General features: G+C 43.3%; 1 protein-coding gene across 21 annotated transcripts in view; it reads right to left on the minus strand.

The window, feature by feature from the left end:
- Positions 1–2,155: 2,155 nt before the first annotated feature.
- C2cd5 (C2 calcium dependent domain containing 5) overlaps positions 2,156–17,246 on the minus strand; it is an 83,483-nt gene continuing 68,392 nt past the window's right edge. For 5 of the 21 annotated variants that reach the window (XM_051155548.1, XM_051155556.1, XM_051155555.1 and 2 more), the window contains 5 exons: positions 10,520–10,570; positions 9,507–9,608; positions 8,119–8,309; positions 5,289–5,435; positions 2,158–2,755 (listed from right to left, as the gene is read on the minus strand). In XM_051155548.1, coding sequence (XP_051011505.1) covers positions 2,627–2,755; positions 5,289–5,435; positions 8,119–8,309; positions 9,507–9,608; positions 10,520–10,570 — 620 coding nt within the window. In that variant the 3' untranslated portion in view covers positions 2,158–2,626. Of the gene's footprint in view, positions 2,756–5,288; positions 5,436–8,118; positions 8,310–9,506; positions 9,609–10,519; positions 10,571–17,246 lie in introns of all 21 variants that reach the window. The other 16 variants (XM_051155554.1, XM_051155552.1, XM_051155560.1 and 13 more) reach the window with 9 other exon arrangements.

Here is a 17,246-nt window from a genome sequence, read left to right on the forward strand (position 1 = left end):
GACAGCTAGACTCATAGCTTCTGGGCCACCCTGTCAGTGGCTAGAAGCTCTCGGTGATTTTCTGGGCTACTGTGCACCAGGGTCTTTTCCCTGAAGTGCAGCCGCCCTGAGAGGAACAGAGGGAATAGCAGGAGAGCACAAAGAGCTCGGAGAATAGAGGACAAAAACAGTAAAAACCCACCAAACCAGCCTATTTGCTGTGGGAAGGCTTGGAAGAAAAAGAAAGAAGATGGGTGCTCACAGTCTCAGAACACCCATTTCTCACACGTGCACCTCTCCCACTAGGGCGTGCCTTTCTCCTGAACAAATGCTTTTTTTCTTATCCCCTGTATTAAAATGTCTTCAATAAAACCACTAACCCTGCTTTGGCTAGTACTCATTGTCTTCAGTGTAAAGCTGTGAGCGTCCTGTTGGCCTGAGTCAAGGTCTCTTTGTCTACAGGAACTTCTGAGGCTAGAGAGGGTGGAGCATAAAGCTGCCTCATCCCTGTCTCCGCTTTTCCAGCAGAGCCCAGCGTCTGACAGACCAGCTGGGAGAAGGAAGACACCCTGGAAGGCACTGACCCAGTGGGCACAGCACCACGGCAAGGACATGCAAGTGAACAGGAGAGAGCTCACCTGCTGAAGTCCCCAAAGGTTCTTCTTTACCTACGTCCACCAGCCGCTCCCTCCCTCCCTCGCCGATCATTCTGGAAGCCCTGGCCATGTCCAGGGTTACTTTACAATGGGCCACATGGGAACCTGGCACACCTGGTGGTCTGTCAGGGGCTGAGGACAAGATGCAGTAGTTAGGGCGCAGAGGGGAACCACAGTTGGCCTTTGTCACCTAATACATACCTACTCCAGCTCCCTCACAGCTGCCATGCCTCACAGGAGCAGCCCAAACCTGTTGAGACCCAACTGTGCCTGCATGGGAGCAGTTTTGCTGATGTGAAAGTTCACAGTCTGCACCACAAAATTAGGTTTTCCTCAGTAAAAGGCAGAGTGTTGTCCCCGCCCAACATCCCCACCTGGAAATGAAAGGCAATTGTCTCCATGGACTGCAGATACGGAGATCAGTTAAAGGCAAAGGAGGCTTTAGTTACTGTGAGGATGGTGACTCCGCTCTTATCAGCACACCTTCAATGTCCCGAGTGACACAGATGACAGATCTGGACCTAGAAGCATATTATGACTCCATTTATACAAAATGCTCAGAATGAAGGTCACAGCATAGAAAGGTTAGGGCCAGCAAAGACCTGAAAGGAAAGAGGTTAAAATGTGGCAGCTGCTGCTGGGGATAGTGCTGTCCTGTGTGGTGATAATGATCTGAGACAATCACAGTGGCAGCACAGTCACCAGAGCTGAACTGCGTGAAAGGGGCAAAGATATGCACAAGAAAGCTCCTTCAGCTAAGCCACCCTGTTTATCAGACTGGCTGTCCCAGAGTGGCAAGGCACCTCATAACACGTTTGCTCACACAACTATGCCCTGGAATCTAAGGGCATTTCAGTAGCAGCTGCTGGTACATAATGAAAATCAGGGTGCTCAGCAGCCCTTAATGACTTCAGGAGTGAGTGGAGGCAAGAGCTGGGAAGGACTCAGAAGCATGTATCACATCAAAGAGGCAAAGAGCTAGGAGTATTCTGTTTATAAACTTTTATTTAAAAAATAAAATTATAAACAAAAATACAGAAAAATATTGACACCTGTGTAACAATGAGTTTTCATCTTTAGAGTGATTTGTTCTCAAAGAATAAAATCCTAAATTTTATAAGGACATTTAACTGGGCAAAAGAAGAATCTGATATTTCATTAGCAGTGGGTACTTGGCATAGGTTAGACTTAACACACACATTCAACATGTCACAGCATAGCCGTCTCCTTCTCATGGTCTATACCAAACAGTGTACCTCACCAATCCCTAAATTAGTACAAATGCAATAGAGTATTATTAGAAAATACTCCTGTTCTCCCTGGGTCAACTGTATTTCCACTACTTAGATACATTTCACAGCCATCTCTCCCCAGTTGAAGCCAAGCTTCTTCTAGACAATTAAATATGGAGCCACAGCCAGTCGTGAGGCATCCAACACTCCTGGATGTGAGCACCTCACCGGGAAGTGCCTTAGAGCAATCGGGCAACTCCAACTGTAAAAATTTCTGTTCAAAGATGGCTGAAGCACATCACCTGTCCAGCTAACCAACTCCTCATTTCGAGTAAAAGACACTGAGAAATCCACATAGTAACATTTCTGAAAATACACAGTAGTTTCGTCCATTTCCAAATCAACTATGAACTCATTAGCAATCTGGACCCGTGCTCAGTTTGCTAAGTTACAAAAGGTACCTATCCTAGTCTCTTGACAATCTTTGCATTTCACTTTTAATTATAATTTTATTAAAATCAACATAAATTACAAATAATTCCCATAAGTAAAGATGGTAGAATCCATGGGGCCTGTCTGCATAGACTGGACAAATGAAATGTCAAGATGAGAAATTCTCAAGTCTCCAAGATGTCCACATAACCAAACCAACGCTATCCTCTGCTCCTCATTCATGTACCCCACGCTGAGACTTTTGGTCTAAGAGGATGATGGCAGACGATGGAGACAGATGCAGTCCATGTGGCTGGGCTCCTGCCTTCAGGTCGTAACCTCTCCAGTGCATGATGGCTGGCAGTTGACAGCAGGCTGCTGAGTCGATATAACTTCTAAGTCAGACTCACGAACAAAAACCACCGCGTCACCACTGACATTTATGAGACACTGTGCCTGTGAAAACAGCAGAGAGATGCTCAGACGCATGCAGCCAAGGTGATCATACACCTGCCATGCAAGGGTTCCGGCAGAAAACCAAATGCAGCACAGGCCTAGTCAATCACGAGGATAAAGTCAACCCAGCAGAAGATGAGAAGAGACCCAGAAAGCCTGGGGCTGCATGACAAAGTCTGCTAGTCAGACCTCCACACACCGGGGAAGACGTGAGAGCTGGTGTTACTCGGGCAATGGAACACATGCGCTGGAGCAGAGCGTCTGTCAGTCTCAGAGCAGAAAGAGCATGTGCTCTGTGATCACATTCTGGCCTGTGATCCGGCCGGAGATTCCGGCCCTAGAGAAAAATCTTGGACATGACTTCTTAATGAAGCATGTTTATAAAAGCAAAGTACAAAAAATAATATAAATAATATCAAGAAAAAGGGAAGATATAAAAGTTATGCCTGAAATACTAAACAGAATGAAAATTCTATCAATATGGCTAAGTGTTGTAAATGTGACAAATTAATGAGAATACTTAGAATGTGCAAAGTAGTCTCAATGGAGGCAAATTCTGTCACTGTATGAAAACTGCAAAAAACGAGGGGCCGCTCTCTGGATATGCTCACTTGTGTTAGCCCCTCACGTTCACGTTACTCCTTACAGCACTGTCTGCACCCGAGAAGCAGCTTCTGCCATCAGCAGGGAGCGCTGAGGACTTGAGTGGCCAGGCCACGGGGTGCGGAGTGTTGCAGGGACAATGAGGACAAGCTTCTGGCCTTCACGGAGAAAGTCACCAAGAACAATTAAGTAAAAAACAAGCTACAGACCATGTGCATAGCAGGCTGCCCTGTGTACACAAGCAGTGTGAAATGTGAACTGCTCCTGGGCAGCTCAATCCTCTCTGCTATGGTGCACTCTCTGGAACAGAGGTGACATGAGACCACACAAGCAAAGAAAGGCACAATGACTCTGGCCGTATGAAGTAGAGAAACGAATTAGATGGAACACAGACCAAGGAGAAACTTTTCTATTTACTTTACTTGTTTCGTTTTGTTTTTGAAACAGGGTCTCAGTGTGTCCCTCTGGGTGGCCTGGAACTATGAGGAGCAGGCTGGCCTCAAAGTCACAGAGATCTGCCTGCCTCTTCTACCTCCTGTATTTATATTTTAATGAAAGTTTTGAAGTTTGTATCAGGTACAGTTCATCCAAACATACTTTAAAACATCCTTATGTAAAAGACTACATATATGTACATACACATTTTGAAGATATAAAAAGCAACAAGGACAGGACGGGTCCCTTGGTGGGAAGAACACACAGGCCCACAGAAGGGTTGTAGACACTCTAGCCTGCTCTGTGGAGAGCAGAGGTCGCTGCGGTGCCTGCCTCATGTGCCCAGCTGTCTATCAGGGCCCCTCAGGGCACATGACAAGATTCCCACTGGAATCTGCTTCACCCACTGTACCAGAAACTGTCTTCTAGTTTTAGAGCAAGGCTATAAAAAAAAAAAAATCTATTAATACAGTAGAACAAACTAAGACAAATGTGTAAATCACAAGAAGAACTGAGAAGTTTACCTTCCGCAGGAAACTGGTGAAACAAATCAATGGCTTTGAAATAAAGCTAAAGCTGTGTTTAAGTTGACTCTCTTCTTCTAACTCTCACACATTTACAACAGAATCTCACTGGGAAGATAAATTTACCCCTCCTCAAAGGCACACGTGCTGAACATGCAAATAATTTGCCCTTAGTTATAATTACCAAAGTTTGTAGCTGGCAGCAAAGTCTATCCGCACATAGAAACACATGTACACTTGTCACGTCCATGAAATCTGCATGCAGCGTCCTGAGTGCTGTGTCTGCCCTCTGTTCTCAGAGTGTCTGCCTGGGCCAGAGACCTGCTGCCACTAAGCACAAGTACTTTTGTCTACTTCTTAATGTGTGTCATACAAAAACATGACCTGCGATGTACGCTAAGTGGGGCAGGTGGGGCGCACTGCCTTCAGGGTACCTTGCTGCTTATGTGATTATTTAATTTGAAAGGAAACCTTTAACTTTTTTTGGAGCTATTTAGTTAAAATTAGTAAAAGAATGCTATTTGAAAATTTATTCTACTAAGACTTATTCTATCCCTAATTAATAGAGTAATGTTTTACTAGAAATTAATAGGCAGTCTGTTCCCACTGCGTGCTCCCCACATCAAGGCAGGTAAAACGAGACATCCCAGTATACAGAGAGAGTCTCAGCTGTCCTCAGAGAGGAGACACAGTCACATCCATATTTCAAAAGCTCAGCAAGACAGAGGCAGAAACAGTAAGTAGTGCAGAAATTCCAGAAGTGCTTACTTAATTAAGGGTGACAACTACTCGTGTGAGATACGTAACAGCAACCGAGTGATGAAGTCTGTATGTTAATAAGGGCACTAAAGTATGTTTTAAGAATCTAGAATCAGAGTTCTGAAGGCAGTTCTTTTGGGAGGGAATGCAAGTGGACAGGCCAGCGGGGCGTTCCCAGACTTCTTCCCATTAGGGACGTTTAGCCATCTCACCTGGTTTTTACTTGGATTCTCCATGAAGACACACTGCTTCATAATGTAGGAGACAACAGCATTCCCTCCCAGGGCGGCGACGTGTGCTCTCACCATGGCAAACACTTCAGCAATGAAAGCGTGAAGGAAACCACTGACTCCTCCTTCCTGCAAATAAAGTCCAAGACCACTGCATCACACACAGGGTAGGAACACACAGAAAAGTCAAAGTACATGGTACACAGTCTCTGCCATCTCAATGTAAAAGATAATCATTTAAATTTTCCTCATGGTGAAGAGGGTTTGGGTGGGGTTTTTTGCATTAATAAACACACTTTTAATAAATATACATCTGAGTAATGATTTTAAAACACTTTTATTAGAGCTCGATATACTGTAATTTGCCTAAGGCTAGCTATTATCATACATGTTGTATGTTTTACAAACATGTGGTGCTGCCTGGCAAGTGCTCTGCTACTAATCCACAGCACTAGTTGCTGCTGCTACTAGCATCGCCGTCATCACCATTTTGCAGAGAGGGCCAGACTCACGAACTTCCAGCTTCGGCTCAGCTGGGCCTATGCATGTGTAGCTCACAGGTGGTGCCTGCTGCAGCTGATTTACACATTGTGTGCTGATACATAATTTAGCGCTACACACATTGCTATGGAATGGAAGGAGCAGCGTGAGGAACTATTTCTATTCAAAACCAAACAAAACAGAAATTAAAAGTTAGTCAGTAGCTTACATGCTTTTCAACCTAAGATTCCTCTCAACTCAACTAGAGGTTATAAATGATCAAAAAGAAAATTTCTGAATTAAACTGGAGCTAAGGGAACTTGAAGTCTACTGTTAGGAACTAAATTATTTTCTTAAGCACCTCTTTTTTTTTTTTTTTTTTTTTTTTTAAGTATATATGTCTGTGCACCACCTGCATGCCTGGTGCCCAGAGAGGACAGAAGAGGGCAGTGGGTTCCCTGGAATTTGAGTTACAGATGGTTGTGAGCCACCATGTAGGTGCTGGAAATTGAGCCTGGATCCTTTAAAAGAGGAGCAAGTGCTCTAACTGCTGACCCATCTCTCCAGCTCCAGTGCATCTTTTTAAAAATCTAGGACAATCCCCCACCTAGAAATCTTGTGAAACTATCTCTGTTGAAATTCTGGAATTAGATCAAGCTATTTCAGCCTCCAGTCAGATGTGCAGCTCTGTCGACCCTTCAGTTGCCTTCTGCTTATGAAGCCAGAGACTGGAGCAGAATGTGTGCGGAGGGTTGGTTCTGAGAACACAGCTGACTATAATGAGGCTCTCATACATGTGTGACAAGGCAATAGTGCCTCAAGTTAGCAGTGCAGGTCTCTGCTGCAGTAAGACCAACCAGGCAGCAACCCAGCAGCGGGGAAAACTTCAACAGCAGCGAAGAGTAAGGAAATGAAAATGTGACTCCAGTGTGGCTGGCGGCTTCTGCATGAACCCCACTATCTAGGAGACTAAGGGTTCAAGACAAGCCTGGACAACACAGCACTACCCATCTCACAACAGAATACAACCTAAAGGTTCAAAACAGTATACCCATACACTAGTAGGAACAACTAGAAAACAGAAAAGCCATACCAATTTTAAAACAAATCTATTTTATCAAAATTAAGTGACTAATTCTCTATTAAGAGGTTCTGATGCTATATAGTTTATCCTTCACATAAGCATAATTAGAATAAAATTAAAATGAATTATCTTTTTTTAAAGATTTATTTATTAAATATACAGTACTCTGCCTGCATGTATGCCAACATGCCAGAAGAGGACACCAGATCTCATTATAGATGCCACCATGTGGTTCCTGGGAATTGAACTCAGGACCTTTGGAAAAGCAGCCAGGGCTCTTAACCTCTGAGCCATCTCTCCAGCCTAAAATAGATTATCTTAAAAATCTAATTAATTAACCTGTCAGACAATATTTATTTGTTTACATAAAGACATATTGGGCTTGCTGTGTGCCAGGTAGGCACCATGCTGAGGAAGGAAGTGTGGCAGAGACAGCTGCTCCAGGAACACAGCCCTTACTGTGACACAAAGTAAAGCACAGCTGGGTCACCCCATAAAATACGCACAACACAAACTGCCACGACAGTACAACAAGGACAGCGCCCCACTTGCCAGTCACTTAGGCTTCCTTGTCCTTAATACTAATTCGTTCAGCAGTCCTGACTCATAAGACAGAACAGAATTTCCTTTCTTCTTAGTGAAATTCTCATGTCACTAATGGCACAACAGAGTGGCCCTGATTTTGAGTTTAATCACAACCACATAAAATCTTACAGCCACTATGTAACAATTCCCTGTGTGCAATAAAAACCTGGAGAAACAGGGTTTTGGGCACTGTCTAGAGTGGGAGCAGGCAGCCTCATTCTTTTTTCAGAGGGAAAAACCACAAAGCTAAAATAAATTTATCTTTGCGCTACACATCTACTATAAAAATCCACTATTCCTACGTGTGGGTCCTTAAAAACTGCTATTTAAATATATATCTCAAATATATATACCTATTTAGAAAACTTAGCATGCCCTGCCAGGGTGGTTTTCACTCTTGAATCAAATAGGAGAAAGTTACTTGCTTTACAATAAAGATCTAGAACTTCTACAAACAAGTGGGCTTAAATCAGATACAACTCTTGTAAAATGGGCTACTGTATAAAAGTTGGTAAGTATAATACAAAAATCTAACCAAATAGGTCACAAATAGGCAAGTAAAATATTAATGTCTGTGCTTAGAAGAAAACATAACTTAAAACAGTTTTATTACTAATTCTTAAAAAAAAAAAAAAACATTTCAGTTAAGTTTTATCAAGTTACCTCACGGAGAGAAGTAGTTTCTCTAATAAAAAACATGTTAATGATGCCAAGATATTTAGTTATCTTTGCTCCAGGAATGAAAGAAAGAGGTGTCATCTTAACAACCCCAACTGTGGAACTTGCACAAGGTGGCACAGCGCGACTCCGGAAATTTCCATCACCCATGGGACTTGCTTTTTCAACTGTCACAGCTAAAATTGGAGAAAGATAAGGGCACATTAAGAACAGACACCGGCGACTCTCATCCCCTAAGGCTTCCAAACAAGTGGTGACAACACTCAGCTGTCTGTGAGGCTAAGCCATGTCATGAAAGAAGAGAGATTACCATGCAGCACATGCAACTTAGAGAGAGACATGAGGGGTGCTGGAATGGAGCTCTTTGGGAAGGAGAATGGCATTCCTGCAAAGGAAAATGTTGATGCAGTGTGGCTAGACACACAATGACGGCTACACAGTGGAGAGAGGAAAGCGCCAGAGCAGTAAGGTAGCTGCTGTAGGAACAAATCATCCGAGGAGAGGGTGAAGTTGTTCTGCTCCCTGCACATTTCCCGCCTTTTCAGACAACTCCAGCACTGTCGGCTTCTAGGCAGCCTAAAGCACTAGGTGTGATGCGTTCCTGTGTTTCTTTCCCATACTTTTTTGATTAAACAACTATGTGGCTTCAGCCTTGACGCACGGTCTTGGCTGTCTAAAGGCCTTTGGGGCAGTAACAAGCGAAGCAGTTACCACCGCCTATTTAGTAGCTGCAGAGCCACACATCAGTGTGTTTCTAACCTCACAACAGCCATAGTCACCATCAGCCCTGGTTCCGCAGGAGGAAGCCAAGGTCATGTATTTATTAATTTAGTACCTTTAGGATTAAAAATACAATTCTGATATATGTCTTGCATTCTTTCCTCTAAAATGTAGTTCTTTTCCTTTAAATATAAACTCATTCAAATATTGTTTCCTCAAAACCTGCCAAAACACAGGCTATAAAAACATCTCCCTCGAGGTTAGCAAGAAGATAAGCTGTCTGCTTTCTCTGTAGACATACTTGATCCCTGTCCCTCGGGCGTAGGAAGCTGACAGCCATGCAGCCAGCAGTTCACTGGGTCCTGAAAGAGTGTCTCTTCAACAAGAAAGCTGGCCAGGTCCTCCTAGACAGGGCTGTGAGGTGCATCTCTGTCCTTTGACAAGCAGTAAGATGTAAAAGGTAGTTCTTCAGCTAACAGGAGCCACCAAAGGGCTCTGTGATAACTTCACACACACCAAGCATCTTCAGCTTTCACACTCAAACACGACTGACTGGCAATGTTGTTACTAGGCAGTGAGGTCTAGCCTTCACCACTGGGAAATCAGGGATATGCTTCTCAGGTCATCAGAATGTGGTAGAAACGTCCGCCTACTTGTCTTAATTGATCCGCGCCTTATGGTCTGAGCTTTCAGTTTAATGAGCTCTATCCAGCTGCTGCATCTGTCTGCAAAGGAACTGTAATCAGCTGACGCTGCTGAAAACACAGACAGAAAACAAAAGAAAACACAAAGAAAAAATATGGATGACGTGTCTTACTGTCCATAATGTTCCTCTGATGATGTAACTTCACTTCACTGTAGCTTAGAGAACCAGTGACCTTTTCAGATCAGACAGGAGAGCTGGTGGATAGTCGCCCTTTACCTTTCCATGTGTCCAAAGCCAGGAGCGGCTGGAGGAGTGCTGGGCACGTGACTGCATGGTCTCGGGCCCAGCCCAGCCAGCCGGCTCCTGAGCAGAGGACTTGGTTCCCCACTCTCCTCATGTAGGAATTTAGTTGCTTCTATTTGATTTCAAGTTGTAATCCAATTTATAATCAACCCATTATGAGCAACCCCCTTTCCTACTTTTTGCTGAAAATTAAAACTAAAATATAAGTGTGGAAAAATGTTTAAAGGGGAAAAGCAAAAAGAAAAAAACAACAACAAAAAAGAAAGAAAAGAAAGAAATCACCACCCCACTAGCTGACCTATCTCTTACTAAAATATCTTCTCTCCACCATCAAGGACCCAGCTCTGAAAACAGCAAGAAAACCAGAGGGCCTCAGTCTTTTAGGCTCTGCTTCCACGTAGGTCTGGTTTCTGGCAGCAAAGCTTCTGACAAGGAGGAGGGGAGCAGCTAGCACCTCTACTGCCAACAGTGACTTTAACATTGCTACTGTTTATAAGAAGTTAAAGAACTAAAACTTTAGAAACTCAGAAAACTTTCAAGTACTTAAAAATAGTAATAGCAAAGTAAGCACTTTTGCATTCTTAAGACATTCTAAACACAACAGAGCCGTCTCTGGGGTCAGTCCACTGTCCAGTGCACTCCTATACTGTGACTGTACGTCTGTTGAGCTACAGCTTTACGCCTGCAGTGACCGTGCGCTTAGTTAGGCAGACTCACCTCTCTGTGCAGCTGGGATACCTGAGTTAGAGCTCGCACTCTCCAGGTGTTCTAATAAGACAATACGGACAACATTAGCTTGGATGCGGACAAGCAGCACCTCTTCTCTGCTGCTCGTTAGGATCTTCAGTAAGCCAGAAGATAGACTAAGCATATCTTTCTGGCTTCGTTATAAAAGCAAACCAAACACAAGCATTAGGATTTAAAATGCAGTTCCTTTATTAAAAAACTAGCCCCATTAATAAACACCTTGGCAAGATGGTTGCTTAGGATAACACGAAGTGAGTTTCTGGAGAAATTACAAACAGTAGCATGCTATAGAATGGTGGCACAATGTAAGAAGCCTGGACAGAAGGAAGACTGGGGGCGGCGGGGGGGGGGGGGGGGGGGAAGAACGGAAGGCAATGTTTTAGGGAGGGGTGAGAGCTAGTCCTTTGAAAAATCACACACCAAGTAAGCACCCATGGTCCACAGTCATCACCACTGCCTGCCTCGCTGCCTCCTCTCCACCTTCTTCATTGACTTTATCAACAACTCCCTCTGGTGGTAGCAAGACTTTGCTGTGAAACTAAGAGGTGACAGATCTCCAGAGAGGTGACTAGGAATCCCAAACAATGTCACGCTCTTCCTAGGAGACTTGACAGGTTCTCCTGGCACCTTAGGTCTCTGCTGTGCATATGCAAGACACTGAAAACGTGACAGCACTGCTAAAGCCAAGCTGCCTTTGCTCCTCATGCTCTCTCTATGCTAGAATAGCTCATTAAGAACAAAGTAAATATGTTTTCCATCTCTAATGTATTGGCCTCTTGGTACTACTTCAAATTAATAAAATTTAACTACTCAAAACATGATTTGGACAGACAGAACATTCTCCTAAACGGACTATAGCCCCCAAATCTGGTAGCTAACCAGAGAATGCAGTAGTTGACAGGCCTCTGATGTGGAGTTGAGTAATAAGCCGGCTAGGTGCAGGCCACAAGATGACTGGGAAGGAGCCATGCAGCATACATGTCCAAACACTGACCATCATGTCCACAGGCCAAGCAGTCTTCCTGATTCAGCCAACTGGGGAACTTAGCAAGCCCAGAAGGAGATGGAGATACAGGAAGAAGCCAGCTGGTCCTGATGTTTATTCAGAGGCTTAACAGTCAGGACAGCAAGGGACTCAATGCATACTTGAGAAACAACCAGCCTACTCCAGGCTTACAGGTCTCCAGGGTTCCCTGCAGCCATGGCTGGTTAGGATAGACTCTGAGTATACACTATAGAACATACAGCTAAGCTGGGTCATAGCAAACACCTACCAGCTGGGAACATACGGACAGTTCAAGAGTTAGGGTACTATAGCTTCATAGCCTGCCTGCCTACCATGCACAGGTTCTGGGATTTGATCTCCAATCAACAGAAAAAAAAGAAAGGCAGAGACTGTATAATTTGGATTAGGCATTCTATGAGCTTTTTTTCCATGATAAAGAAGAAACAACTAAAACAATTTTAGAAACCACTAAAATGAAATTCTCTTCCATAACTCAGTATTATTGTCTGATTTAGTGGCACCCTAAGCTGAGCCACACGAAAAAGAGGTGGTACAAACAGTATGAAAATTTTTGTGTTTGTAACAAACACAATGACGAGCCAAGCACTGCAGTGCACACTTTTAAGGGGGATCAAGAGTTTAAAGGCATCCTCAGTTATGCAGTGAGTCTGGTCACTCTGGGCTATAAGATCCTGTCTCAAGAAAACATAAACAAGCAACATTTTACTCTTTTTCTACAGAGAATAAGCTAGCAAGAGTGCATGCTCTTGAGAAAGAAAACGAAGGGAGAAAAAAAAAAAAAGCCTTATTTTAGACCACATGATTTTTACACTGTGTGAGTCTCTCTTACTCTCCCCCTGAGCATTTATAAAGGGAGGTTTTGAATCACAGACTCTTCAGTGATCACGGTATTTACTGCACTTGGAGGAGCACAGTAATCACGGACACACTTGCTCTGATCACAGCTCTTCTCTTGCAGAGATGTCAACATAAGCTGAATGACAACAACTGAACCCTGGCACTTCAGTGCAATTTGCATACCTTAGACACAAAAGTCCTCAGAATACATATGTGCATGCACACACGTGTGCCCGTACATGCACCCATGTGAGTAGTTAAGGGACAGCCTGCAGAAAGCAAGCTTCCTTCTCCCATCATATGAGAGCTGGGGATGGAGCTCAGGTCATTAGACTTTACTCACTGAGTCATCGTGCTGGCCCTACTTCTGATTCTTAACAAAGTCACCACATGAGGCATGCTGGGTACACTTACTATCCCAGGTGTCTGGGTCAGGAGGACTATGCAGAATCCAAGCCCAGTAGGGGCTACACAGCAAGTATCAGACCAGCTAGGGCTACAGCGCATTGCAAGACCATGTTAGCAAACCAAGAACAAAACAAAAGGTGCCATTAAGTGACAATGCTGTCACTCCCCAAGAAATAAATCCAAACAGGCAAAGCAAATAAGGTTACAGACTATTACTCTCTTAGTTTACTCGAGTAACACTTAGCAAGCCCCATGTCCACAAGGATGGAGGATAAAACAAACTGAAGTTAAGAATGGTCTAGCAGAAATTAGTCTATTAATGACCAAAACAACAGCAGCACAAGTGGCAGAGGTTCCTCCTTCCTCCTTTCATATGCTTCGAACATTCTCCTCAGTAGTGTGTAATAGCCAGCTGTAGCTGTGGCCTGCACATTTAGCTCCTCTCAGGTACATGCTGACACCCTGCTGCCATGAAAACAGTATTACAAGGTGGATAGGCCACAGGGCTCAATCCTCCAGTGAAACTGGTACCACTGTAAAGGGTCAGTTTGATCTTTCTTTCCACACGACAACGCAGTAAGAAGGCCCTTCCAGGTTGACAGAGCCTCACTCACTGCGAGCCTGTCTTCCCAGCCTCCAGACTCTAAGGGAGAGAGCTTCATTCTTTCTAAGTCACCTTGTTTTCTGGTGAACACCACATAGTGGACAGAGGCTGATGTGACAAAAATCATCAACTCCTGTGACATTTCCCTTCCTATCAGTACAATTTATCAATCATCTTTGCTCTGAAATTTTTAAAAATGAACATCTTTTTTAAAATTGCTGTCTTAAAAATTCCTACAAATAATATTCTCTGATAAAGTAACCCAGAGTCTTCAATTTTTATTATTTTCCCATTTAAACACTCAACGTTTTAAGTTACTATGATCACAGCTAAGTTTTACAGTCTTTTAGACATTTTTATCAATATTATGAATAATTAGATATACCTTATATCTATAAAACGTGGTTAATGACTAAGTTAATAATAAAGTTAAAGATTGATATAAATCTGTTTAGATGTGGATGAATTGATAAAGAAATTTCCATAGGAGTTGTAAACTACTAAGGTATAAAGATAGAAACAGCAGCTTCAATATGAATAGCTTATAATAAAAAATCAAAAGTAAGGCATGTATACATGCTAGTTATGTGTACATTTGATGGCATACAATGAATTTCCATGTGGGTCACATACATCTTCAATTAAAGATAATCTACCTTCCTTAGTTTTCTGTCATATTCCTGCACCCACTTCTGGGCATCAGTTCTTCCTGAGACTATGCCTCATGACTTCTCTCCTTATCAGCCTCGGCCTTTTGCTTTGCTTTGCTCTTCTGCGTCTCACTGACCTCATGCTGCCCTGAAGACAGTCGGAGCACTTCTCCGCTGACCAAGCCCCGGCCTTCTGTCCCATCTCTTGGAAGGGCTATAGATTCTTGTACTTATGTTTAAGTTTCACTTCATTCACACTCTAACATCCCAGGCTGGCCTGCCTCAGCCTCCCAAGTTCTGGTCACACCTGGTTTGCCTCTCTCTCCTTAGTTTTCATTTTCCTCATTCTCTACCCAAACAGCATCTCTCACCTGCCACTGCTTTGGCCATCCAACTAGGTAAGGACTACAGATTCTTTTTACTGCTGTCACCATTTTGATCGTAACATCAAACTATACAGTTTGCACAAAGCAGATACAGCAGAGATGCAAGAGACTCTTACTATACAAAGACATTTGTAGTAGCATAAAGAGCTGCTATATATGGCTACAAATTCATAAACATTCTCCATTTGTAGGAAAAATAAAAGGTAATGTTTACAGATTTTCATGCTGGCTCCCGTCGTCAGTGTGCATTAAATAGAGTCCCCCTGGCAGGCTGCTGCACCTGCCAGTGAGCAGAAGGGCTGAGCAAGCCCAGAGCTGCATGATGACAGGAAGCGGGAGCCAATAAAAACTATGTTATCCTATTAGACTGTTTGATAGTAGTGAGCTATCAATATCTACATGAAACTATCACTGAATAATAGATTAGGTTTATAACATATTTGAGATCTATTTGAAGGAGTCTGTGGCTCCTGTGGCTTACTGTAACTAATATTTCAAGATTTATTTCTTCAAAATTTCAAGTAGTATTAACCTTCCACAAACATTAAAGCACAAAATTATTGAGTTCATCTGCATTCTATTAGAAAAATCTCATTTAAAAAAATTTTACCCAGAATATCTTCACTTAGATTCTACATTCTACTATATTTGATCTCTTCCTCTTTTCTATATGTATCATTTTAAAATATATTTCTTTTAAAAAATTGCAGAAAATGGCCAGAAGCATGGCTATCAATGAGGCTCAACCGTTATGAAAGTAGTGGAAAGCTTGCCCTGCCCCGCTTCTTACAGCACAGCACCCTAAAAAGCACTCATGGCGATGCCACACCATGCATGTTCCTCCTAAGACTTGTCAGGAAGCCCCGACACCCCAAACAATACATCAAGAAAAAGAAAACTGAACATGGATGGACAAGTCAGACCCTGATCTACTCTGTACAGTGAATTAGATGCAAGTAACAACAGCAGTGCATACATTTACCGATGTTGATAAAAAAAATAAATAGAAAGTTAATTTAAAAACAAAGTGCAACTGTTAATAAACATGCTTGGCTCTTCAGTCTATTCTCCCTGTTAACATAAAAGGAAATTAACACATAACAAATCATTTCTTTTTTTCTTTTTCCTTTTTTTTTAACATGAATGTCAAGTAGAAGTCAACGGTTATAGACTTGTTCAAAAGAAATAATTCTGCCAGTTTAGCTAGCCAACTCAGCAGAGCCACACAAACCCTGCCCTTACTGTGCACTGTGAGCAGCTGCCCTGGACATCCTCGTGGTCACTCAGAGAGCAGGCTAGACCCTGAGCACTCCTCCCTACCCGCTGCCTTCCTCTCCCGCCTCCTATACACCTCTAAGCAGAGACTCCCCACACTCTCTGTTTCTACTCAGCACTTTGCCTGGTTACAGCACACACGCACTCCACTCGTGCTATAAGGCAATGGGCTAGTCTTCAGACCTTTTCACAGCCCACTTCGCCCGCAGTCGCCCACGATATCTTGAAATAACGCTCTAAGGTATATTCGGCCCATGTCCCCCCGAACAGGTGAGAGAGTAAAGACAGTACACACGCAGCACAGACAAGAACTTACACAGCCATGTGGGAAAGGCACAGATACACCTTTAAGTGCTCACTGGTGGCTTTCATGTTCCAGAAAAGCAGTTTCGGCATGGAGCCCTGGGAGGCACACTTTCACATGCAGTAGTAGCCAGGATGGCTCTGATTTTAGGGTGGCAGGGAAGGTGCTGTGCTCCGACTCAATGGTTTTCTAACTCTGGAAAGCCTTTCTCAAGTAGGACACAGAAGGGCAGTGCTGTCACCACCCTGAGGCTGCGCTGAAGGACTCTACAAGTCGGAGAGGACTCGGACTCACTGCTCTCACTCACCGAGCTTCCTGAAACCCTGGGAATGATGGGAGCTCTCTGAACTCAAGCATCAATTCAGCCTTTTCATTTTATTTTTTAACAATACAAACATGTAACAATCACAGAACATAGAAGAAAACCAAGGAATTTTTTAACTTAAAGGCTAAAAGGAAGCCTAAAGCTTTTCAGATTTCAGACATGAGAAGCCAAAGCCGACTGTCGCAGCTGTCTAGGAACAGGGATGCCCACAGGCTTTCCCACCACTTTCCCTCCATCCCAGGCCTCCCATGCTGCCTACAACAGCCCTAAACACACCAGCAGCACACATGTAAGACAGTCTGTCCTTAGTTTCTTCGCACTGTTCTTTAGTTCACAAAATATCATTTCATAATATTGACCACAGAAGTAGTAGATGCAACTGACTGCAACATTTTGGAAGCCATCTAAGTATGCTTAAGGCAAACTTATAAATTTCCTTCTAATCTTCTGCAGAATCCAATGACAGCATGGTTAAAATTCACCTAGTATGCATCCCAACTCCAATATTTTTGTAAAGCAACATATTAAACCTTTACTGGCTAGGTTTTAGGGGTGGTTTCTCATTTCAGAAAAACAAATGATCCCTGAAAAGGGGGAGGGCACCTAAGGAGCTCAGGAAAGACTTTTTTGAAGACACTTTAATTTTATGTGTACAAGTGTCCTGCCCACATGTATGTCTGGGTATGTGTGCCTGATAACCAAAGAGGCCAGAAGAGGGCATCAGGTCCCCTGGAACTAACTACAGACAGCTGTGAGCTGCCACGGATGTGCTAGGAACCAAACCCAAACCTCTGCCAGAGCAGCAAAGGCCCTTAAACTCTGAGCTATTTCGTCAGCTCCTCAGGAGCATTCTTTTTTTTTTTTCCTCCCTCGGGAGGATT

Source organism: Acomys russatus, chromosome 13, assembly GCF_903995435.1.
Source record: "Acomys russatus chromosome 13, mAcoRus1.1, whole genome shotgun sequence".
Taxonomy (NCBI): Eukaryota; Metazoa; Chordata; class Mammalia; order Rodentia; family Muridae; genus Acomys; species Acomys russatus.